Source organism: Bombus huntii, chromosome 6 (assembly GCF_024542735.1).
Source record: "Bombus huntii isolate Logan2020A chromosome 6, iyBomHunt1.1, whole genome shotgun sequence".
NCBI lineage: Eukaryota > Metazoa > Arthropoda > Insecta > Hymenoptera > Apidae > Bombus > Bombus huntii.
In genome coordinates this window covers 16,522,253-16,547,836 of record NC_066243.1, presented here as the reverse complement: position 1 = coordinate 16,547,836, position 25,584 = coordinate 16,522,253, and the positions used below count along the sequence as shown (strand labels likewise).

Genomic DNA, 25,584 nt, shown 5'->3' with positions numbered 1-25,584 from the left:
CTAAGGTAGGTCTCTGTTCTCGCGGATGCTTCACGTGACCAGAACGTCTATTGATTCTTGGAGGTGAGGTAGTGCATGCGCCCTCGTGCTCGCAATATCTGCTGCCAAGGGGGTATGTGATACGCTGAAAACGCTGCTCGAGTTCCGTTCGCCAACAGAAGAGACGTAAAGGGGCTATCGTTGTACATAGAGACGAAAGGGTGAACGAGAGAAAAGACAGAAAAGGGGAGCCACACGGTCGTAAAATCTCAGTATCGCTTCGTGGGGCGCTCGTGCACGATTCGCTGTAATCGCTATGATTACCATAGTTTTCATGAGGTATGTTTATTTCTGTCTCTCTTCACCTGAAAATCATTGATGTAGTTAGACAGCTTTTTCAGTAATTTTTTCACGGTTTGTGATTACATATAAAAATTCTTCGGAAAGTTCGATATTACTAACGGAAATATTTACTAACGGAAACCGCTGCGATAGAATATTACTTGTTGTATACGTGTCTTCAATTCTTTTATTTATTTCCTTAGTGTTATAGAGATGCTTTTCATTGCACGACGGTCGATCATGTGACGTTCTGCGCGTGTTAAAAATGTGAAAAAGCAAGTTAACGAATGGCATAAAAACCAATATTTGTCTAAATAAACGCGTGTTATCGTAATCTGAATTCTTGACCAAGATGTACGACAAGATTTCAAGATGTATTAGCCAGTTGCTATTGTTTCACTGCAGGTTCTAATGCGAAAGTAAACAATGCTTCGATGACGTGTCACATTAAACGTTCTCCTTTTACGAGTTGTATCATTTCACAGTGAATCTTTCGAACATCACAGTTATTCATATATTCCGCTAATTAAAATTTTTTCCTTTTCCCCCTCTATCTTCTTTGTACCAAGTTATTACACCATTTTCTATCCTCCTCTATATGTTTTAACGAATATTGAGTTGTTCATATTTAGAATTGAACGTATTGTAATTTTCTATTTTTTGAGCAAAGATTGTTTTCCTTGCAAGCGAGCGTCACAGAATGTTTCAAGCTCATAAATGAATTGACATTTTTTGCCCTATTCACGTAATATATCGTCGTGGAAAGTTCTGGACTAAGAAACGTTCATGTTTATACTTATCTAATAACAAGGAGAATTATTGTTCAAATCAACTAGACTCTACAAAACTTTCGGTTGAAAATAGTTTTTACGAACTTCATGATCACCGCTATCTATTTACGTGTAATGATTCATCTTCAACGGCAATGAATAGAATTGACGATTTCTGCTTCATTGTGCATCAATGAAAAACTGGCGTAACGTAAGAAAATGGACGAGATGATTGAAAGATTCTTTATTTTGATTTCAGAAGGCAACTACAATAAAAGTTTAAGGAGACACGTGGACCATGCCAGGTTAAGGGGCGAAGTGGTGACCTAAAACTCATCCTTGGTTCTGACCCTCGATGCTTACGCTACGACTGGTGTCGACTCATTTCTTGAAGCAGCCATAGGCAGTGCCCTTCGCCTTACAGAAAGGGCTCGATGCGATGTGCCGTGATAGGGACATGAACCCAAAACTAGTCAAATTAAACGATCTCTTTTTAACATCATATTGGTTGCCAACATCGATTTAAAGTTGCTCGAAGATTTCGTGCGAGTGTCGACGAAGGACTTTTCTTCGCCGGTCCCTTCTCCTTCGAAAGTTTTCATATTCACCCGTCCTTCTAATTTTCATTATTCGCTTACCCCACACATTGTTCCTTACCCTCTGTTTAACGAATCTCTTCCGTGCGGAACTGAAAATTCGTGACTTGCTGTAAACGTCAACGTCATTATCAACATCGGCACAACATCACTATCAACGTCAACTCCACCGTCAACGTTCACGCCATCGTCAACATCGAACAATCAAGCTGTCACGGAGAATCAACATAAAATACATCGAACAAAAAGATTTCATAACGAAATAAACAAGGTGATACGCAAAGTTTATTAAAGAAAGCTTCATCGAATAAAATACTTTACTCTTCCGCTAGCTATCATTTCGCAGTCAAAAGAATAATATGCAAGATAATTTCGAAAGTACTTTCTTACCAGGTATAACATATCCACTCGGGAAATCGACTGCGAAGGAGAGCAAATAACCAAAAAGTGTAACTCGAAGTAGTATCCAGGCTGAACTCCATCTACTTCAACCTGTGGAGGGTCGCGAGGGAGTGTATTGTGAGTTTGCAGTTTTTAACAATTTCTATAGTAAATTTCGGTAAACGTGCAACGACAGACGATTCGTCATTGATACTATCCGATACACGATCTCAGATAGAGCAATCGTTGTCGTCCTGATGTACATTAAAGAAGCGCATAGCATAAAAAGTTTATCGATCAACCTACTCTTGAGAGATTGAATATCGCAAAGTCCATTGTTCGATCGGTATCGAATTCTCATCGACACAGGCATATTGTCTTCTGTTTAGATTTATCGTGAAACGCAACTTTGCAGTAGACGTTAAACAGTTAAAAATTACACAGTTGCTAGTTCAACGCCATAAAAGTATACTTTATTCGTTTGATATTGGTAAACTAGCTTAATAGAGACAAACAAAAATTGTCAATTTAATCAGTGCGGCGGCGGTGGCGGCGGTTCGCGTTGTAGACAAAGTGGGATGAGACGTCCTCAGCAAGATCATCACCATCTCCACAGCAACCACCACCACCATCATCATCATCATCATAATCATCATTACTATCATCAGCAACACCACCACCATCATCATGGATCTTCGTCGAGTCCTACACGATCTCGACAAGTTCACGACAAGGTAATTTCCTTTAAGTACGTTTCACGTTTTTCAAATGTCAATAATTTATACTGAAATTCAACTATTTCCAAGGACGAATCCCGTTTAGCGAAAGTGAAACGCGTTCTGACAGTATCGTTATTAAGACGTAACGCAGGATCTACGAGGGTCTTTGGTACTCGACTAGATTCGATCGAGCCATACCTCGACACCGGTGTGCCTTTTGTGGTGCACCGATTGTGTAATTATATCGAAGCTCATGGATTCCAAAGCGCCGCGGTGTTCCGTTTGTCCGGTGGAAGCCCAAGACTGGCAGAAAGATTGAGGGCCGCGTTTGAGAGAAGAGGAGATGCTGACTTAGAAACAGCAGCCTGTCCCCCGACTGCGGCAACGCTTCTTCGCCAGTATCTAAAAGAATTACCACAACCTGTTGTACCATCAACCCTTGTAGCTAGGCTATTGTCCATTCATGCCCGTAAGCATCTGTTACTTTAATTATTCTAGCACGCTGCCTTTTTTCTTTTCCGCTTCTTTTTATGTAACATGTTCATTTGAAAAGAAAAAATCATAAACCATTTGTTCACAGAAAATTATGCTAACGATCATGACTGTTGGATTAATTTAACGAAAGAGCTACTGTCAACTCTGCCAACCTCCCACTATCGTTTGCTTGGTTACTTGGCTCTTTATCTAAGCAAGTACGAAGCTAAACATGGACGTAGTGCCGGCGTTTGCGGAGTATTCGCCCCTGTAATTCTACCTCATGTTCCGCCTGCTACCACCCTTCTTCGTGATATCTTAGCCGAAGCATCTGTGCTTTTTCCAGATTGGTAAGTTGCATATATATACACCTTTTTTCTTACCTTTTTCAAGTGCATGCATTTGCTGTAAGATGTAGTCATGTTAAATTGGTCAAATGAAAACCTGTTAAACCTGTTAAATAAATATCGCGATATCCAACTTTGTGGCTCAATGCCAGATTTGAACTATATAGGCCATACGATTATTGACCATAAATGTGCATAAACCGCATTATCGTGATTCAACAGTTATATTTTTAATTAATTCTGACCAATAAAAAGAAAAAGATAAAGACAAGATAAGTTTAAAATACACGTAATTTTAACTATAAGAGAAGCAATTATAAATCGCGTTATTATCAGTGTTATCTCATAAAGAAATCCAATCGGTAGGCTTGCAATTACATGTTAGCACGTCTTAAAACTCTTGGCTCGTGTTCGCTCACGTGTATAGCTCAACTTCCTACGGTTCTACGTACAAATAGGTATGCTATTTACATTAAGTCACTTTATGTTCTCAAAATACCATTAAGTTTCTTGTATTTTGTAAACTTATTTTTATTACATATATTCGATATCATCGTTATCGCAAATTATGCTCGCTTCCTATTAAAGCATACGTATCGATCCTTGATCTTGTTGGAATAATTCAATACCGACGAATGTTCTTGAAAACGCAGTCGATACTTCCTTCTGTCTTATACTTATTTTTCGATTAACGTTCAAGGTATACGCCACGTGCTCTTGCATATCAATATCACAGGCATGCGTTTTAGATCGATTTTAGCATTTTCAGCTGTAACTATAAAGAGAGGAAACGTCGCAAAAATTTTTTCGGCTAGCATTTTTTTCTTCTCTCACATTAAATACGTAATAAAATATCGGGTGTTTTCGATCAATATGACTGCATTATTTCAGTAATGCCTCCTCGTATTAATACCTTCGTATGATAGATACGTATAATGCAACGTATCGTCTCTGTTTTCTTATGGTTTGGTCAATGATATCGTTGATATATATCGTATGACAAAGAGATAAAGTACGATTAAAATTCGAGATATATATATGTATGTATAATAAATATAATACATATATGTATATATATACACATATATATATACATATATTGTATTATATTTAATAATGAGTAATTTATTAATGTAAGTACTTTCATCTTTTACGCAAGAAGAAAAAAAAAGAAGAAATAAAACAGTAACAAGGTTTATTTACATACATATAACAACGAGTTTGTTACATTTACGTACAAGTCAAAAGAAATATTTTTATTTCAGACTCGAAGACTTAAAAATTTCTTTAATCTTTTGTCTCTTTCTCTGTCAAATTCAAACATTAATTGCAAATATATACATAAATTTTGCCTTATTTTATATGTACGAAACATCCTTAACATTGAATTTAGTGTATTCTATGTCATTTCATAGCATGGAAACTTTACCCAGATATTTTAGCTAAAATTATTTTAACTTTACCACTAAAGTGCGTAGTTCCTCAATTTAGCCTGAAGAGATCGTCCAGTCACGCGGTTCATGTTATTCAACCAACAATGTACTGTTTAGTACGACAAAAAATACGGAGAAGAACCTGTTTTTTATGCGTATCGAAATAAACGCTTAAACTCGTTAATAGTCATCGACTCGTATGAAACTGCGGCAAATAACGTTCTTGCTGTTTTTTCGTAGAGTTGTAGAGCATAATTTTGCATAAGTTATCAAATCAAAGGACAGGTTACGATAAAAAATTCTTAACTGTTATCTTCGATAATTGCTAAAAACTATAGACAGAGAAATCATCAAGTTTTCTCTTGGAAAACAGGATTACAATAAATCCTATATTAATTTTTATCAACCTTGAAATCCAAGATTCGTCGGCTGCTCCCACTCGTCCCGAAGGAAGACAAATTTCATCGATAAACGAAAATTAGCTACTTTACAAAGAATTGAATTTTTACGTAGAAGAATCGAAAACATGCTTTTCGTCTAGGATACTACGGACATCTTAGTTTTGTCTATCCTAAGTAAAAATTATTATTGACTGATTCAAAGATGCCTGAATCAATCATATGCGTTTATAAGCTCTAAAGTAATCGTGAATCACGAGTCATTGTGTTTTATAATCGATGCGTTTGCAACATATGTATATCATGCAGTCTAGTCGTTCGAGGCACTGATCCAACAATGACGTAATCCTCCTTAATAAGTTTCGTCCATCTTAAACACTATCTAACCATGCACAAATACATACATAGAATCGTTACGTAGTTACGTGTTATGTATCCGTAGTTGAAGGAAGAGCCGTTTGGCACAAGCCGGTTTCAGCAAGAAACACGCCTACCAACGAAAATAGTTCAGAAATCGAGATCCCTCTACACGAAAGTTGGCAAAGTATATATGTATTTAGCATACAAATGGAATCGTTCATACACACGCAGTTTGGCTTTACCTTCGATCTTTCGGCTATTTTCGTAAATAAGTAAACGACAAGTTTTCAAAAGAGAATGTTGACTGACAAACGTTATCGAACGAGTTTACCTAAAAATCGTTGGTATTCTATTACTAGTGATTTTACGATGTAGCTCCGTGCTAAATGTACATACATCGTCGACCAAAAATAATGTTTCGTTGACGTCAAGGTGTCAAACATGCGGTCACAGATATCCATGTTACATTTGTTATAGATCGTCATTTAATACAATTTCATACTAACGAAGAAAATGATTTTAATCTTATTTCATTTCGATAGAGGCGGTTATATTATTGCACGTATGGAAGAAAGAATTGGAACTAATTCATGAATTATCTGTCATAAATTATAAATCATCGTAGGGATCGACGAAGTCATCGTTAGGGGCATCGTTGGAACCACTGGGTATCGAGCTATTATCGCTGTCATGTAAATTACAAAGTCTCATTTATTAGATAAAAGTATTTTATATTGTCTTAAAAGAGTAGGATTCGTATCGAAACTATACTCATAAGTTAATCACGATATTGCTAGTGACAACAAGCTCCAAACCGGTTTCGGAGGGTTTGTTTCTTCCGGTGCAGCATAGGAAAGCGGACACCGTAGTGGCTTCTGTGTAGTTTAGTATGTGAAGCATTGCAACAGAGCTATGGAGTTTGGGTGAAATTCCTATGTTAATTATGGTCAATTTTACGAACGCGTAACCAGTGCCAACAAACATGAGTCAACGGGAATATGGATAGAGAAAGAGTTTCCATTCGATCGATTCTCGAGGCTGTCACGTGTATTACATGTATATTCGCTGTATATACACTCACGGTTGATAGACAGTAAGTAGTAACGCTCGGGAAGTCGCGTGCGTCACGCTCGTCACGCGCAAAGACGAACTACAAGATCGGTGTCAGTTGAAGGAACAGAATATAGAGAAGAGTCGATCGGCAACAGCCGCAGTCTAATTTCTGACTTGTTCGAAACTTTCATTTGGTCAACGCGTACCTTCAAATCGGAGGCAACGTACAACGCGCAACGCACGCGTTTGTGAACGTGAAATCGTCCGTGAATCCAACTAATTTCTTCCTCGAAAATTCTAGGTTCTGTGTTTAGACTCACGACTTCTAAACGTGTACTTTCATACGAATCAGCAGACATATATCTTGACTAATTATGCGGGAATTAAGTGTTGTCTGTTCGTTGTGAAGGACAGTAGTTCTTTGGAACTTTCGATCGAAAAGTGTTCGCATTTCTTGCGTACGAGTCGACTGAGAACGCTCTCTCGTCTAGTTCTACAAGCAGACGACTATAAATGTTCCATCGAATCACTGAGAGACTTGTGTTCGCGCCGGTGGTCCGCCATTGGAAAAGAAAGTTGGTGTTCGTGATTACATGAATAACTTCTACTGCAAAAGGGATACGCGTACAGTAAGTTTATTGCACGCATCACCAACATAACAAATGCAAATAAAGGGTCGATTCCTTTCCCGTTTTCCGTATTTATCGACGATTCCTCTTCTTATATTTTCATGTTCATACTTCTTTCCAACCGAAATTCTTTTCTAAAAATACAGATAGACGAGTCGCAATTGGTCAATTCCAAGTATTGCAAAAATACAACAAGGCTAAGAAGTTGATCCATTTAATGTGACAAATTATGCAACTTAATCATGCATGATATTAACGTAAGAGGTAATTCGATTTAAGAAAGAAGTCTGAAAATAGGAATATACGATGTGTTGTTATGTAATGTCAGCGCGATACGAGATCTCGCGGTTTTATTAAAATCTGCTAAAAAAGCATCCATAAAAATGCAACTTTTCTTTGCCTTCATGGTAAACATGTACTATGAAGGATATTAATTATTTCTGAGCACACGAGGATGTATTTCTTACGTACTTCGTTGCTAAATAATCCTTGCATTCCTGGAAGTTTTTTAATCGATCCCTTTTAACGGATATGCCGACAATTTGTTACTTACGATTAATCGATAAAACAGTTCACCCTGATTTAAAATACATAGCTTAAGAGGAAGCAGTTCCTTACATTAGAATTCTAGTAAAAATGTTTTCTCTTTTTAATTTAATTGTTAGCCTGTTCTCACTTTTTATCTTGTTTGTCTTTATTCGTTCGCCACTAGGATATGTGCATACAATATAAAATATCATTTGGGACGATTATAAACGTCGATGTACCTTGAATGTGCTTTTCTGTACCTGTGAAGAAAATAACGTCGTTACATTGTCAAATATGAATGTGTTTCCATGGGACAGCGAGAAAAATCTCACCAGGAAAGCACAATAAAACGCGTACTGACGTGACCTACCTCGTGGTTGGCGTTCTCAAAGGCATTTCTCTCTAACGCTGATCGATCACAGTCCACCGTACCTTTTTTCTCTTGTTGAAAGAACGACTCGACTCACTCAAGTATGTAACTTTTCAATTTCCCAACGATGCATTGGGTGCTGCCAGACAAGTCGAATCTAAACAAAGATATGAAATTTCGTAGCATGGTATTTTTTTTATTTACATCTTAATATTTTAGAATTTAAATTAAAAAAAATTATGTTTCATTTGATTTATAAAACTTTTGTATATCTATTTTTACTATAGTTTTTAATACCACTTATTTAGTATCTACATATTAATTTTTTAAACGTTATGTAAAGGTATTACGAGCTTCTCTCTTACTCTTACTCTTTCTTTCAATACACTCTTACTTTTAATTATCTTACGTTTCGATTATTTCATTCAACATGGTTAATTTTTTGTACATTCTGATCGAGGCGGTCCTCACTGGCGTGGCAATGGAATTTTCCAATCCCTCGCGTATTACGAAGGATAAAGCAGCGTGTGTAAAAATAGGAATGTTACAATGTGTATAACAAGATTGAGGACTTTGATTTCGTAAAGCACATTTTACTTCTCACTGCATTAGGTCTATTTTTGTTTCTAATATAAGTTTTGGTTTAGTAGTATCGTTCTCGTGAAAAAGAAATACATTAGCGCAAGAACCGGTGACTCACTTGCAATTTCCTCATCTTTTATTATTATTATTATTACTATTCTTACTACTACTGCTAGTAGTAGTAGTAGTAATACTACTACTACTACTACTACTACTACTACTACTACTACTACTACTACTACTACTGCTACTGCTACTGCTACTGCTACTGCTACTGCTACTGCTACTGCTACTGCTACTACTGCTACTACTACTGCTACTGCTACTGCTACTGCTGCTACTACTACTACTATTACTACTACTACTACTACTACTATTACTACTACTACTACTACTACTACTACTACTACTACTACTACTACTACTACTACTACTACTACTACTATTACTACTACTACTACTAAAATATCTTTAATAATATCATAACATAAAATCTTGACTTAGTCCTTTTACTTATTGTATTTATAGAATTTTGATTTATATAGAGTATTTTTCGGATTCCTTTATCAATCATACTTCACTAGAATAGAAGGAACAGCACTTTAATAGGAGCATTTAACTCTAATGATGGGTTTGTTTTCAGCATCCGAGATAACGTGGTGAACGGCGTGATCTCTGCAAGTGATTGTAAGATTTGCAAGGATACAAAGGACGAACCAAAAGATTTTGAAGGAGCGTCGTTGCTTTGCGCGCTGAAACCGCGTAAGCGTAAAGAACGTCACGAATCCTGTTGTCAAGAACGAAAACTGATAAGGTACGATAAACAAATGGAGAAAGAAAATGCTTTAACGAAGTTATAAAGATTATATATAAGACCAGTTTGACTTCTCCTATTCTCTCTCAACGAATCGAACACTTTTAGAAGTAGTAGCGAGGAGCGTGTTCTTGAAAGTCCCGCTGAAACCACGGACACGATTAGACGTGTGAGCAGTCACGAAGATTTTAACAGTGAAAAACATTTGCATATTTTATCTCAGCTCGGACAAGACATGGGTCATGGTGTGGTGAGTTTTTTCCAATATGCAAGTAATGTTTATTACTTTTGAATTCAGCTTTACACGTGTAAGGTACTTTATTTACAGAGATGCGGAAGTCTTCCCTTACATGAAAGAACAAATGTTTCACCTGTGTCCAAAAAAACTCCACCAACTTCGTCACCGTGCGAGACAGCTTTAGAAACAGAAAAATTTGAATGCGATGCCGAGAAATTGAGAAGCAGCGAACGTTTCAGTCGAAGTATTACTCCGAGAGGACGAAGGCAGGCTCGACGAAGGAGGGTGCATAAAGTTACAGACGCAGAGAATTCTAGTAAGGTAAAATTTCTATTTGTTCTTTACATGTGACATGTAACAAAACAGAATCTATAGAATTTGTATTAAATTGAAACAAAAATTCTTTCGTTAGGAAAACGAAGAAGAAACCGATAATATTTATGTCTCATCGAATCCTAATAGCTGCAATGGATCTCCAGCACAAAGTTTTTTGGAAATGTTGAGCAGTGGACCGAGCCGATCGCCATCACCGGCTCGTCCTCCAACAGTTAGTCATGAAGATCTAAATAATCCCAGCCTAACTAACTGGACTTTTCAACGACAAGAAAATGTAAACAAAACTAGGATAAGCTCAATTATATTCAATGACAATATTACATATTAATCTAATATTTGTAGGACGAAGCTGCCGATGCACGAGTAGAAGCTATGCTTTCTCCAAGAAATTCTTTATTACTACCTAGACGTTTTTATTCTGAAAATGAAATGCAACCTAATGCTCCGAATATCGCAGAACTTGGTTTAAAAAATTTAACCAAGTATATAAATGGCTTGAAAAAAAAGATAAAGAAATACGAAGACGAATTTGAAGAAAATTTTGGTTATCGTCCAAGTCATTCTGATAAGATGAGCAACAAGGACATCAAACGATTGTGTACAGAATTAAGTAAATTGCGAAAGGAGCATAAGTTATTAAAGGAAGATCCGGTGAGCGCGTTATTAGCTAATGCAAATAACAAAACAAGAACAACAACTAACGGTAGTCCGACAAACAACAATAACAGCCAAGAAAAATCTAGAACAGTTTCGATGGAAGAGATGATAAAAGAAATAGAAAAAAAACTAAGTGAAAAGAGATTGAAATATAATAGACCCGAAAATATGGAAGAACTAACTTATGAACAATTAATAGATGAAAAAACTGCTGTTCAAAAAGCTTTGCTTCATATTGAGAATACTTTTGGGAGACCAGTTTCTAAAGAAGATAGAGCTGTCGTGCGATCTTTATATGATAAATACAGAACTTTAAAAAGATTACTTATTAGAGCAGGCGTGGTAAGCGACATATTTTATAAATCTAATAATAATCTTAATTATATATATAATTGTATGTATGTACATATAAATTATCTTTAAACTTTCTTTCTGTTTTTCTTACAGAGCAAAAATAAAGATAGCATTTCAGAGTTGGCTACTATTTTGGAACATGAAGCAATGGATTTTACATCATCTAATTTACCTAACAATCCATCTGATACAGAGAGGAGAGCTAGCGAACCTGATATGTCACATAGAGGTATTTTGGATTGTATAGATTCAGTAGATCAATTACCAACTGATAGTGATAGTCAGCACAGCAGTAGCGAAGGAAGTCGTAGTAACAACGAAAGTCTTCACGCACTTCCACAGTAAGTTTTTAGTATATATAATTCACTAATATCTATTTCCTAGAAAGGTATTAACAACTACTTAATTTGATATTAGAGAGGAATTATTGGTACAACAGAAATTAACTAGAGAAGAGAAAAAGCGTCTGCGACGTGCTTTAAAAGAATTAGAAGCACAATTCGAAGCTCGTGCCGGCCGTAGAATGCAAAGAGAAGATCGTGGCCCGCAAGTCACAACCGTTTACGAATCATATAAGCAGGCTAAAGCAAAGCTTCGACTGATCGATGCTCTAGTAGCTAAAAATGCTTGACGCAGTATTTAATGAATATCTTGAAATTTACATACATCTAACAATAAAGAAAACTTCAAACATTATAAAACATCCGAAATATATGCAGTGGTTATTATAAAACCGAAATTTCATACAACATTCATAAAAAATGCTATTGTGCAACAGGAGGCAACAAAAAACATCTATCCAAAATGAAGGATATTAAAACAAGACACTAGTATATATGTCTGATAATTTGAATTTATCCAAAAATCAAAATATTTTAAGAGAACAATGGAGAGGCTGTCTCTGGCTGTAATACTTTGACTTCGTATGTATTGATTATAATTGGCCAACGATCTATTTTAAATCAAACTATCAAACCGATATAAGAACATGTATGCAAAACTCTATTCTCAACTACTCATATACTGAAATCTCAGTTATTGAAATCAGTACATTGATAAATTAATTTACCTTTAATTCTGATAAAAATGTTTATTGCGTGTAATATGATATTTGTACGAAATATTTTCAACGACAATTTCAATTATTCTAATTAACTAGATTGTTTTGATAAGACTCTTGTTATTTTAATGACTCAGTGAAGTGCATATTATAAAACGATATCATACGATAATAAATAATAAAATTAGTACCAGGTTAGTATTCTGAACTCTAAACACTAATAGTTAGAAAGTAACAGTGGCTACCGCGTTATAAACAATCTGTCGATTTGCATTCAATTTCCTTCAAATACTCAACGTCAGATTCAATAAAGTAAGGAAATGCTTATTGCATGGTTATTGTAAACTGCCAATTTATACGAATAAGTACATCACATAAAAAAATATTAAAGAAAAACATGCCACTGACCTGCTCCATTTTACATATTTCTACTAGTGTTATTTAAAATTTTTTATTGTGTTATTTCACATTTTAATAGAAATTTTAAAAAATTTACTCCTTCCTATTTTATATTATTTGCATATACACGTATATTGCATCATATTTTTCCATGTTTGTGCATTTCTTTATGTTTGATTAAATGTTGAGTATGTAAAAAAACAAAGACATAAAGAAATGAATTATTGCTTGAAAAATTATTATATGTACGTATCTTGCTATATATCAATGGATGCTAACATGCAAAAGTAAACTACAAAAGAAGTATTAAGGACGAACAGTGACAAATTATGAAAATAATTTCATAATTGAAACGAATTTAACGAATACATTGTATGTTGACTTCTTTTTTTAGTAGGCATTATATATTTACATACGTCTTTGTACTCTATCGATTAATAATATTATTGCCATTTTCAAATTACTATTTTTAACAAATTTATATCTTTTTTTATATTACATGACATAGGATATCACCTTCTTTAAAAGCTAATACATCAATTGAATGAAAATAGAAAGAACAGATATTTAGATTCTAGATTATACATTATTTAAACTAAAATTGATATTTATTTCATTAGTCGAAGATTATCATCATATTGAATGTTGAGAGTAAAGAACGGATCTGTGGGGTTATTTGTAATGTAAGTACCTTGTAAGAAATATCACATGTTATAATTGTAGAGTACTATAAACTGTTACAGTCTTATAGCTGTATTAAACATATTCATTAAAACCTCGTTAATTTTTCCGTTTTATATTTGTGCAAGTAAAATTTTAAGGCAATTATTCTGAAATATAATGCAAGTATGACGTATATAAACAGTAGCCTTAAAATTCAACTTGATAAAGCGTCTTAAACGAAGGTGCTAAAGTTTCAGTTTTAATCTTATCAAACGAAAGAAATGCTTTGCGAATTTTAGCAACATGGAAGTGCGCCGAAGGGGTTCGCGTTTTTAATATTATGATTTTGCAGCAAACAAGAATTACAGAGCTTAACTAGTACTTATGTATTAAGAACTAAAAAATAAAACAATGTAGGAAATATTCTATAAATTATTATATATTTATACATATATGTATATGATTTTAAATCTTGACTAAAATCAACCGATGTTCAAATTTTTAAATTGATTATAAAAAATTGCTGGAATATATGCGTAGTTTCAATTGGTTCCTTGCAACATATTTTGGTTTAATCTATGTTTTTTTGTTACAAATAAACTTATGGCGGCCCCAGTTCTTTAGCGCTAATCCATTTCGCACACTCGTATGAAGAATCTGATTTCTTTGAATATATTAATATTGCATTGATCCAGTCGACATTTGTTATAAAATTTACCCGCTGAATTAAAATATGCGGAATTAATGGAACAGAAAAAGATTTTTTAGACCAAAGCATTTTTTAGTCTGTGATATAATATGAGAGATATATTATTTATGTTAATATGGGAGAGTGTGTGTGAGAAGGACTTCATTTTTTTTGAGGAAACGATTTCTTGACGTGAGGAAATGTTTTCGGTCATCTCCTTCGTAGAAGGTAATCGAGATTGATGATCTGTTTAAAAGATCGTAAAATAAAAGTAGTAATTTAAGTAACGTTACATTCTTTTATACGAAAAAAAGAAAAGAATGAGAAAGAGCGACTGAAGTAGAAAAATCAAAAGTGAAAAATCCGAATAATTTAATTTAATTTAATAAAACTTACAATTTTTTGTATTTTTTAATAATCCAACAAAACTATATTTTAACGATTAATTTCCTTTCACACGATTTTCAGATTTATTATTGTATTTACGAATATATTTGCAGAAATAGGCTCATTATATTTTATTAGTCTTTTAAAAAGACTAATTTTATATTAAACATCATAGATATCATAAGATATTCAATCAATTTTGGATGTGTATTAATTTTTATGATAAAAGTAAAAAAAAGATACTGCTTCAGGAGTAAAATAACATTTTCTATTAACGTTTTTTGAAATAGATCTCGTACATAAAGTACAAGAGACATATCTGTTGATGTGTGATTTTGTATAATCGCTTACAAGATAAATATTATTGCCACTATTAGATTGAAATTTCGTTTACGAAAAATATAAATTGCTTTTTTATTTCGTAAAAATAATTCGCTCTTGATGATGTATTTAAATATTAAAGGTAAAAATAAAAAATAAATAAACAACAATTTTAATTATTCTGCAGCGTTTGAAAATATGAAATTGTGTATATACGTATAAACGGTATGTATAGATTGAAAGCAAGGGCGTATATCAATATACGAAACTAAACAAATCTATTAGTCGTTATAACAAGTAGCATGTAGAATTGAATAAAAGAAAAATATGATCTGCTAAAAATATTGTTTTTGTTATACTGAATAACCTTAACAAAATCCTTGATATTTCTTTTATAGTGCATATTTTATATTTTAATATTTAGATTAATAATCTTCTAAGCATTATAGTGATAAGAAACAAATCTCTTATTGGGACCACACAATTGCTTACTTAAGAAAAAATATTACAAATTTTATTTGCATTATACTTTATATGTGTTTATCATGTTTTATCAAATTTCAGACCACTTTTTGTGACAATACTACATAAAAAATAGTTTCAATTAATATCATGTAACAAATTTGTTAATAATTTCAGCTTACGTGATAAATATGATCCACATTGTATTGTTACCATGATGTTAGTTTCAATTGCTTCTGAAATGTTTGAATTTGCCGTAAGAGACCAGCTAGACGAAGAGAAATAGGTTCCCTTGTGACAGCACTATTTCCCCTTTTGTGAATAAGTCTTTGCTGAAAATTTGATCCATTTGATCCATTAGATTTAGTTGATGTAAATGGCATAGCTGCATACAATTTATCTGATCCCAGTGGAATTTCAGTTGATATACAAACGTAACTGTTCTTTTTTTGTAATAATTTCATCTGATGTTTTAATGACATCACCTAGGATTAAAAACATCAAAACATTTTTTATAAATATTGGTATTGTGTATAAGCTGTAAAATATCACGATTTAGTCTAAGTATAAATAAAAAATCTGCAAAATAATCTTACCTCTTTATACAAGTTAACAACAGCATTTATCTCATCTTCTTTAATGCTTAATTCTTTTTCTAAATGTAGTATTTCTTCTTCTAAATCTTTATCACTGTATTTTTTTGCTTTTGCTTGTAATCTTTCATATTTTCTATAGTGTGTGTACATATGTTAAGAAATATTAGATTAATATAGATTATTGAGTTTTACTTTATCATTGGTTGACTTAACTTACGTGTTCATTTCCTCGAACTGATCATGAAGGTTAATGAGAACTTCCCTTATTCCTTTAGAATCTTGAGAATGATTAACTGTTGAGGTATTAGAAATGTGTTTATCACAAATATTGCCCTGTAATGTGTTCTAGATTAATATTTTTAAACAATCTATTCATCTAGATAACTTTACCTGATATATTTTGGATTGCATTTCTGGGTTTTCCATCTTTGTGTTTACATTTTGTTGGGAAGCAAATAATTTCAACATTTTATTGTCTGTTACATGTAGTATTGTATTCAGTGTATTCAATTGATTCTCTGATCTAGTATCCTGTAAATAACAAGAAATATTTTTATGTTCTGAAATGAAAGATGAACATTTCCAATGATATTACATTTAATATTGTCTACTAAGCAAACCTTTTTCTTATGAAAATTCCCATATTTATTTACACTGCCATTAATTCCTTTTTGTAAATTCTGATATTGCTCAATATTTGATTTTAAATTTACATTTAAATTACTTATTCCTTTCCTATCATATTTTAAAAACATATTTTCATTTTCTAATAAATGATCACCTTTACTCATAAACAAATTTTCTTTCTGTATATGTATATTATTCATTTGGGAATTTATATGAGACAGTTTACTCTGTTGATTGTTTATCTGTTCTACAAGAACAGATGCAGGTTTCATACCTCTGCTAATTTTACGAATAAGAAGAGGTGTCACTCCTGTTGCAGCAATTTGCCTTGTTTTCATAATGCTCAAAACCTTTTGAATAAAGAAAGATTGTAACAATAAGCATAGCTTACTTTTATATTTAATAACATACTTGCTGTATATTTAAACCTAAATTATGACTTGGGGTTACAGAAGTACCCACTACAAAGGGTATATTTTGAAAGTTAAATCTACCGAAATATGAACGATTGGCTCTCTTTAATTTAGAAGCTAAAGTTGGCATTTCATAATTATGAGTAACTATTGGGTCGCAATATGATGCTTGTATAATTGCATGTTGACAGTGATGCGAATTGTACTTTTCCATGGTACATGCAGGACTGGTTGAAATTTTCAAATTATTACTTAGATCATTATTAATTGTAATCCTTCCTCTGAAAATAGAAGTTAATATTATATTTGATATTATATAATATCATTGCTATAACCACTACCATGAGTCCTTACACTGTTTTCTGATCAGTTTGATGTTGCTTTTGAGAATAATTTTTGGGACAATCTACATTAACATCACTAACATTTTGATAATTATTATCTTCATATTTTGGTTTTATGGATATGTTTTGTTGTTTATTCATAGCTGAAGATGTTAATATGTTAATATAGTTCATGTGATGTTCAAGTTTTGAATGTTTACTAGGAATAGCAGATGTGCTACCACTCTTTGCTGCTGCATTATGATAAATTTCCACTACATCATTAGATGTTTGTTGAGACTTGAATGTATGACGATTACTTACACTATCTAAAATATACATAAAAATCAATATGAAGTTTTCAAATGAACATCTTTATATGATACTTTTTTGTTTTCGTTTTTTTGTATCCTTTTTTCCTAAAAAAATTGTATCTCTTGTAGTTACAGTACTCCGTGAATTAGAACAGTGTATTTTTTTTCTTCGTCTTTTAATCTTCAATGGAACAATGTCATCTAGCTTACATAAGGAGCCTTTCTTGCTTGATAATGCTGAAGAAATAGCTTTTTCTTTTTTTTCGTTTTTTGTAGAGACTTTACTTTTATCCACGGATCCATCTTTAACATTACCAGAAATATTTAGTTTAATATCATCTTTTGCAGAAAATGATTCTTGAAGTAAATAGCTATTTTGATTATCCAGATTTAATTGTTCAAAAGATTTGGTTAAGGTTTCATTATTTCCTATTAATTCTGTAGAATATTCTGTTAGATGCTTTTGATATGGGAATTGCCAATTGTAATTGTGTTCTTCACACTGCTAATAAGATTTTTATGAATATAGTTATGAAGAACAACTTCATTTAGAATGCATATCAAATATATTCATAACTTAAACACAATATACATACTGCCATGTTATCTTTCTGAGTTGATAGTAACGATCTTGATTCTGTGTTCTGTGAAATAGCATAACTTTGAAGTGTAATCGAAGATAATTCAGTTTCTGTTCCTTTCTGTTTATTTAAGTTCTTTTGTTTTTCTTTTTCTTCTTCTTTCTTCTGCAGATTATTTTCTGATAAAATATTGGCTAAATTTGAAGTTGTGAAAGGTTTATCTTTGTGGATCTTATCATCTGTAACATAGAGAATGCATTTGAATTTATTTTTTTATAGTTCACAATAATAAAAGAATATACAGTGAAAAAAAATATTTTATTGCATTTTATTGCATCATTTTCATTTAAAAACATACATAGCGTATCAGAATACTTTTCCAAGGAATTATTACAATTCACTTGTCTGGAAACTATAGTTTCATCATTACTAGAAGTCTTTATTTTACAATTTTGCCAATTTGGATCACACAAAGTCTTTTTAGTTTCTTGTATTTTTGGCATATCATGATATAACATTTTCATATATTTCATATGAGATTTTAACGAATCACATCTTTCTTTCGTAGAATAGAACCATTGTTTTACATTTTTCACGTCTAAATGAATAAAACTCAACATAATTAAACTAAATTATTTCTATTACTGTAGTGTAAATATAACATATAGATTAATATAAGTTATTTTGATATATTTAAATCACGTATGCAAAATATATAATTACCAGTGTAATATTTTTTCTTGTAATTAACATCCATATTCTGTTTTTAGTTAATAAATATACATAGTTTAATTACCAAACAACCATCATTAGTAAGATTAATAATAAAAGTTTTTTGATGGATAAAAGAAATTTGTAAAAGAAATCTATAAAAAATTCAAAGAATAAGAACTCACAGGTTACGTTTTTATTGTTTATCGATTACATTTTTACTTATATATCTTTTGTTTCCAACATGTTCTTCTTTCATTAAAAGAAAATCGTCTAAGGGAAAATTTTAGTTTTTAGTCAGCTTCTTACAAAAGCTCGTAAAATATTTAAACATGTATTACCCGTTCTAATATTGACTTTCATTTAACTTTTCAAACATTTTAAAAATTACATTTATTATTCCAATGTTATTATTAACTAAAGCATTTGATTTTTGTTAAATGTACCAAATTGTAAAAATATTAAATTGTTTTAAAAGTTGCCTATAGATTTCTTAATATTAAATGAAAATCAAATTTATTTCTAGACAAGTAGAATGCAAAAATGTTTGCAATAAATGTAAATAAAAATCATACTTCTTAATTATAAGACTATGTAAGTGCTACAACAATCTAACAATACTCAGAAATAATTAAATTCAAAGATAAGTTTAAAATGAAAAAGAAAAATCTAGAATAGGGAAATCTCTGGTAAATTTTTAAATTGAATTACTGTAATACTGGTTTGTAATATTTAGCCGTTAGGTGCGCTGAAGTCTGTTTCTTGCTTATAGATATGTTGTACTTTAAGAAGACGTAGTTCGGTCTAATCCTGAGTTGTAAATGGTGGATGGCCTGTCATCGTTGTCGCGTTAACATCAGGTACGTAGATTTGTATCTCATTTATGTTTGATTTTTAATTATGACATTAATGAAAAATAATGATGATTTCTACGAAGAATTGTTGATCGCCTTATAAAGAACATCAGTTCTAATAATAAATATTATTCTTTCTTGAAATCTTGTTTCATGACACCTTTGATTACGTAAAATTATTGCACCAGACGAAAATAGTCACCTGACTTAAGAGATATAGTTATTTCTTTCGTATTTTTTTTTTTTAGAAAAGATCCTTAATAACTTTTAACATTTATTTTACACTTTCATATTAACCCATCAATAATAAAATATTCTTAATGATTGAATTAAATAACCTACAATATGATTGTGTTCAAATGAAAAATATTATCTTTCATATATGTAGATATAAATGTAATTGTGTAGTTGCAATAGGTATTTAGAAATCTATCGTAAATTCTGCACTTTTTTTCGTAGTTTCACTTTTAATAAGATTCTTAGATTCATTTGTTCTTGCTAATCCCTATCGGTATGCCAAAAAATTGACGTTTGACCACGTTTTTCGGACAAATGTCATATGTTTCTGACATTGTCTAATTGACAAAGGATTGCGTCTTATTTGCATAACTGTTTTAAAAACTAGAAATATATTTTAATAATCCTTTGCTATTTATTTTTTATTAAAACTACTATATGAAGTAATTGTAAGTACGTATTGATATACACACCGACTACTGATGTTGTAATGATAGATAATTCGTTATCGTCTGTATAGCGTAATTAATATGAATAGTTTTTGTTAACTTCAATATGAGTTACACAATGTAATACCATAATTAGTGTTAGTGACACATTGAATTTTGATATTATAAATTATAATCTAACCTAATATTTTTGTTTTAAATGTATATCTACTTATGTTTTGTAACATGTCAATAAAGTTGAATATAAAGAGTTTATTATGAATCTCCTTAATGTGTTTTGATTTTCTTGTTAGCTTATCTGTCTTACATTAGTCATTTATTATGATAGACTATGTCATTTGTGCAGACCAGTCTGCATTATAATGCATATACATGTATGTTCTTTGTTTTACCATTAATATACTTAAATTCATATCCATATATATTAATATCTTAGTTTCAGCTTATGCAAAATTTTTGTACATTTTCTTAACAACATCTGTTACACAAAAATTATTTTAATGTTATTAAACTATAGAAATGTTAAATATCATATATATTTTATGTTTTATATGCAATGTAACATTAGCATCTTTTGGATATTTACCATTTCTCATTTTATATACCTCTAACATGCTAATGTTCAGAAGCATAAAAAGAAGTTATATTTTATACATGAAAAATATATAAGTATGTATGTACATTTCTAATCAACATAATTTGAGTAGACATGCAGATTTAGATATGCTATATCAGCAGATTACCACTTATATTATTTCAAAGAAATATTTATCAACAACAATATCTTAATTATTACTTTAAAAAATGTGTATCTTCCATAATTGTAAGTGGTATACATATACTTAGAGTTATTGATTTCATCATGTGCTAAGTTTTAAAGTTGGCACATCATACATGGTTGTGCAACTGAAATCTACAATTAAAATTAAAGAGAAATTTAAAAATATTTTTTTATAAATAGATTAAAGTCTTGCAAAAGACTTGATTACAAAATTTTTTTACAAAGCAATAGGACATATTTGTTCTTATTACACAAACATATCCTATGGTTTTGTAACAAAAGGATTGTTTAAGGAAATATGCTGTTTCCTTTAAATGCAAAATGTATTATTGGTAATTATCTATTTTTTCCAATCTTTATATGAAGTAAAGTTGATAAAATTTGATAAAAGCACTAAAGATTTACTAGTAATTTTGAATAAAAACTATCAATTTTGTGAGTAATTACAGATAAAGATCTTTGTACAATACAATCTCAAAGATAATAATGTACTTATATACTTGTAGTTTTAATCATATGAATTATATATAAATAGTTTAGTTATACCATAAAATAATGTATAAATATATGATTTATAAGTTTTGGATACCTAGTGAACAGATATATTGATACTAATATATGTTGCAGGTAAAAATGTATAAGGCAAGGACCCTATTTAGTACGTTGGCCCCTTTAGCGCCACGAATGTGCAGGCCTGAAAGGTTTGCATCATGGTTGGTTCGAAGCCATCCTCTGACAAGGACCACACAGGTGATAGTTATCGAACCAATTAGAAAGTATAGCAAGGTAGCCACAGAACCTTTTCTCAATGGCAGTTCCAGCACTTATGTAGAAGAAATGTATAATGCATGGCTACAAGATCCTCATAGTGTACATGTGGTTAGTAGTAAATTCATGGAATATATCCTTGTTATTGAAGTAAACATTAACTGTAATTTTTTATGAATTTTATTACTTTTATTTTTAGTCTTGGGACTCATTTTTTCGCAGTAGTACTGCTGGAGCTGCACCAGGTCTTGCATATCAGGCGCCTCCTTCTCTTGCTCCAAGTCATAACCAAGTTCCATTAGGAGCATTATTACCACTTGGTGGTGGTACACAATTGAGCCAAATACCTGTTAATGAAAAGATTATTGATGACCATCTGGCTGTTCAAGCTATTATTCGTTCTTATCAGGTATGTTAATTTTATATTGCGTATTTAAAAAAAACTGGGATAACAACAACTATGTTTCAACAAAATATTATGTTTCCAAGCACCAAATTTTTTATACGTGTGTATTATTATTAAATACATTACAAAAATTTAATTATATTTTTTATTTTACATAAGATATTCAATTTAAGTGAAATTATATAATGTTTTATGGCTTCATGTTAAAGCTTTTAGATGTTCTATATTATCTTTTTGATTATTAGAAAAAGTGTCTTAATATTTTGACTATAATTCAGTCATTATTTGATCTTGAAACATTATAGCATGTGTTCTAGAAACATTGTATGTATGTTTTATGTTGAAGGGAAACTTCTACTATCATGTTGCATGTGATATCAAATAAGAGTTTTGTTTCAATTTCCACATGTCCTAATCTTTATTTCTTTTCTTAATACCATATTTATGTTCACTAATCTAGTTGATATGTTAGTTCTGCAATTGATAAGAAGAAAAAAAAAAAAAGCAAACTTATGAAACATATAGGACATAAGAAATTGATACTGAAACTATTTCATTAAGGGCTATCATGTATTTCATGAAATAATCCATCATTGCGTCCTATCATTGAAAAAATATTTCGAGCACTGATTAAGAATGTCAGATTATATTCAAGTATTGCATAATAGCCTTATTTTATTAGATGCTTATTGCATCTATCACCTCTAGCATGTTTTACAATTAAATATTTCCCACAAATTATGTGTTAGATTTGTGATGTAAATTATAGCTCTAAATTATAACTTATTAATACATATCTAAAAAAGAGGGAAACCAATAGAGAATTAGTAAAAGCATAAAATGATATTAAAAGGCAATTGATCTTCAGAAAGTAAATTAAAGTTATATTTTTATATTATTTTATATTTTGTAAAATTATAATTATACAAATATATCAAATGAAGTTAAAATTTTACCCAAAGGTTACGGTAGCTTTAATTTTAAGAAATATTACAGATTTCGTTTAAAAAATTATGATGCATATTTTTATATGAGTTTAGAATTAAAGGTTAATTTAAAGGGGTTAATTTAAAGGTCTAAATTGAAAGTTTTAATGAGCTATAGCAATAATTAGTGAATAGTTAAGGGGTGATTACACTTTTAATAGCAATATTGTATTTCTATAATGTAGTAATGTATGGTAGTTAAAAAAATGGAAAAACTGATATACATTGGGGTCCTTTTGGAATTATTTATTGGCATATAGGCTCGAGGTCACTTAGTTGCTGATCTGGACCCACTGGGTATTATGCAAACAGACCTGATACATAACCATTATGCAGCCCGCAAGGGATCTCCTGAACAAGTTCTGCGACAATATATGCTTGGTAAGGCTTTTACCCAAACCAATTCCTTAAAGTATTACTTTAGTTTTTATATGTATAAAGTAAAGGTGTGTTTATAAATGCTATATTACAATGCTGGTTTTAGATTATATCTGTTTAGTTAATTTTGTCAAAATTTATGTGATTATTGTGACTTTTAAAGTACCAGAGCTTTTTAAAACACCTTCACCAAATATATGTCACATTTCACATCATAAAAACAAACATCATGGTTTCTATCATATGCATTAACTCCTTCTTAACCATTATCATACCTTCCTTCTTCATAAATAATTGGAGTAATTTATGTGTATGTATTTTAATAAAGAAGATTTTATGAAATACATGAAATTTATAAAATATTAGTAAAATACAAGAAAGAAGTTGTTGGATTGAATATATTGAGAAGGTGTTATGTGAATGTAGATTCATGATAAGTTTTACTGATACTGAAAATGTTCTCGTCCCTCTTAAGGAAGAGTGGGATGTTTATCGGTTTATATTTTACAATTTGTATCGATAGTATATTACATGTGCATGAATAATGTTCTTAAGTTGCTTCTTATGATAAGTGTATTAGTATTTATGACGTATTTTCAAATATCATGCACAAATAAACTGTCTAAGGTAAGAAAATGTATTGGAAATCATTGCTATGCATGCTTGCAGATGATGTTAGCAGCTTTGCTTTTATATGTTTGCAATTATAATTTGGAATGTTTGTTTCTGGAACAAGTTATTATTTAACTATCTATATCGTATTACAACCATTAGTTTCTGTTTTGTGGAAGGATATTTGAGTTATGTTTGCTTAATTTAATCCTTAAAAAGTAATAAAATAACAAATAATAAAATATTCTTGTTCTAAATACATAAACTAGGTTTAGTTATAGAAAGCATGTATATAACATGCTTTAACTGTTAACATATCAATATTAACGAATATTTATTTTATTAATAGGTATGTTTGCTTTTAATTACTGTGATGTGATGTTTTTAAAAGATAATTTTTCTCTTTTTATTCCTTGAAAACATATGAGTCAATATTTTAAGACACATTTAAGTAAACATTAGTCACAGTGATTTATTTTAATGTTTGTAATGAGTTAAGAAGTTTGAAGGACTAAAAACTACTTGGTTCGTATGAATGTGGCGTTAAATTGACAGATTCGTGGCCATCATATCGCTAAATTGGATCCACTTGGCATCAACAGCGCTGATCTTGATGATAGACACCCACAAGAATTGCTCTATAATCATTACTCATTCGGTAAGCCTAAATAAATGTGTTTCTGCATAAATCAAAGGAATGAAGGTCCAGAGTGTACTTTATGTGAGGTATTACTATGTATTAAAAAGACTATCAAAAATTTAACTGCTTGAAGTAAGCAATATTTTGCTTCATTATTTCTTTAACATTGTCCTAACTTGAAGATGTTTGTGTAATAATTTACTTATTTCACCACAATATGATACTTGTTATTATTGGAAATATCATTTTTATTATTATGATTCATATTTCATCTCATTTTCTTCCTGGACACAAAGTACAGCATAATAAACAGAAAAGATACCTTAAATCTAAACAATATTGCAAAGTTAGTTACAGTAAAAATTGATAAAATGATATTAATATTGTTTTTAGATAAATATATTTAGTGGCGAAACCTTATTGTAATACATATAAAAAGAGTTTTGCTCAATAATTTAATTATTCAGTTTAAGCATAATGTCCACAGGGAACAGAGCACATACTACTACTTACTCACAGGAACTACAGTACAGAATAGCTACACTTATGAAAAGTATGTAAGAATAAT

The 25,584-nt window shown here is 31.1% G+C and overlaps 3 protein-coding genes across 23 annotated transcripts in view; 2 read left to right on the top strand and 1 right to left on the bottom strand.

The window, feature by feature from the left end:
- Positions 1-156: 156 nt before the first annotated feature.
- On the top strand, positions 157-13,567 carry LOC126866625 (protein FAM13B). The gene is made up of 13 exons (XM_050620428.1): positions 157-318; positions 1,351-1,958; positions 2,081-2,206; positions 2,605-2,802; positions 2,875-3,256; positions 3,368-3,611; positions 9,605-9,775; positions 9,884-10,025; positions 10,104-10,334; positions 10,426-10,623; positions 10,692-11,348; positions 11,454-11,701; positions 11,778-13,567. Exons 4-13 carry the CDS (start codon positions 2,647-2,649, stop codon positions 11,989-11,991), a joined length of 2,643 nt encoding a protein of 880 aa, XP_050476385.1. The 5' UTR covers positions 157-318; positions 1,351-1,958; positions 2,081-2,206; positions 2,605-2,646; the 3' UTR covers positions 11,992-13,567.
- Positions 4,787-19,740, bottom strand: LOC126866626 (uncharacterized). Of its 13 annotated transcripts, XM_050620432.1 has the most exons (15): positions 19,247-19,468; positions 19,091-19,178; positions 18,918-18,954; positions 18,553-18,792; positions 18,210-18,433; positions 17,686-18,118; positions 17,331-17,628; positions 16,975-17,257; positions 16,557-16,913; positions 16,327-16,467; positions 16,154-16,281; positions 15,937-16,069; positions 15,523-15,825; positions 8,380-8,536; positions 4,787-8,269 (listed from the first exon to the last, which is right to left on the bottom strand). In XM_050620432.1, the coding sequence occupies exons 3-13, from the start codon at positions 18,949-18,951 to the stop codon at positions 15,550-15,552; spliced, it is 2,547 nt and encodes an 848-aa protein (XP_050476389.1). In that variant the 5' UTR covers positions 18,952-18,954; positions 19,091-19,178; positions 19,247-19,468; the 3' UTR covers positions 4,787-8,269; positions 8,380-8,536; positions 15,523-15,549. The 13 variants fall into 13 exon arrangements, with proteins under 13 accessions (XP_050476389.1, XP_050476386.1, XP_050476394.1 ...); XM_050620429.1 differs by having other exon boundaries at positions 4,787-7,615; positions 8,035-8,269; positions 18,918-19,468; XM_050620437.1 differs by lacking the exon at positions 18,553-18,792.
- Positions 19,659-25,584, top strand: part of LOC126866621 (2-oxoglutarate dehydrogenase complex component E1) — a 12,409-nt gene continuing 6,483 nt past the window's right edge. For 2 of the 9 annotated variants that reach the window (XM_050620419.1, XM_050620416.1), the window contains exons 1-5: positions 19,678-19,765; positions 21,854-22,105; positions 22,194-22,403; positions 24,932-25,034; positions 25,504-25,569. In XM_050620419.1, the coding sequence (XP_050476376.1) occupies positions 21,860-22,105; positions 22,194-22,403; positions 24,932-25,034; positions 25,504-25,569 (625 nt within the window). In that variant the 5' untranslated portion in view covers positions 19,678-19,765; positions 21,854-21,859. Of the gene's footprint in view, positions 19,766-21,853; positions 22,106-22,193; positions 22,404-23,646; positions 23,768-24,931; positions 25,035-25,503; positions 25,570-25,584 lie in introns of those variants that run through there. The other 7 variants (XM_050620422.1, XM_050620418.1, XM_050620420.1 and 4 more) reach the window with 5 other exon arrangements.

Excerpts from the sequence above, each read along its gene's own strand:
- LOC126866626 (XM_050620433.1), bottom strand. The coding sequence starts at position 18,951 with ATGGATGTTAATTACAAGAAAAAATATTACACTG. Across the intron at positions 16,914-16,974 it reads TAGGTTTAAATATACAGCAA|GTTTTGAGCATTATGAAAAC; the intron begins GTATGTTATTAA and ends TTTATTCAAAAG. Across the intron at positions 15,826-15,936 it reads TTGTTAACTTGTATAAAGAG|GTGATGTCATTAAAACATCA; the intron begins GTAAGATTATTT and ends TTTTAATCCTAG.
- LOC126866625 (XM_050620428.1), top strand. The coding sequence starts at position 2,647 with ATGAGACGTCCTCAGCAAGATCATCACCATCTCCACAGCAACCACCAC. Across the intron at positions 2,803-2,874 it reads CTCGACAAGTTCACGACAAG|GACGAATCCCGTTTAGCGAA; the intron begins GTAATTTCCTTT and ends ACTATTTCCAAG. Across the intron at positions 10,026-10,103 it reads AAGACATGGGTCATGGTGTG|AGATGCGGAAGTCTTCCCTT; the intron begins GTGAGTTTTTTC and ends CTTTATTTACAG.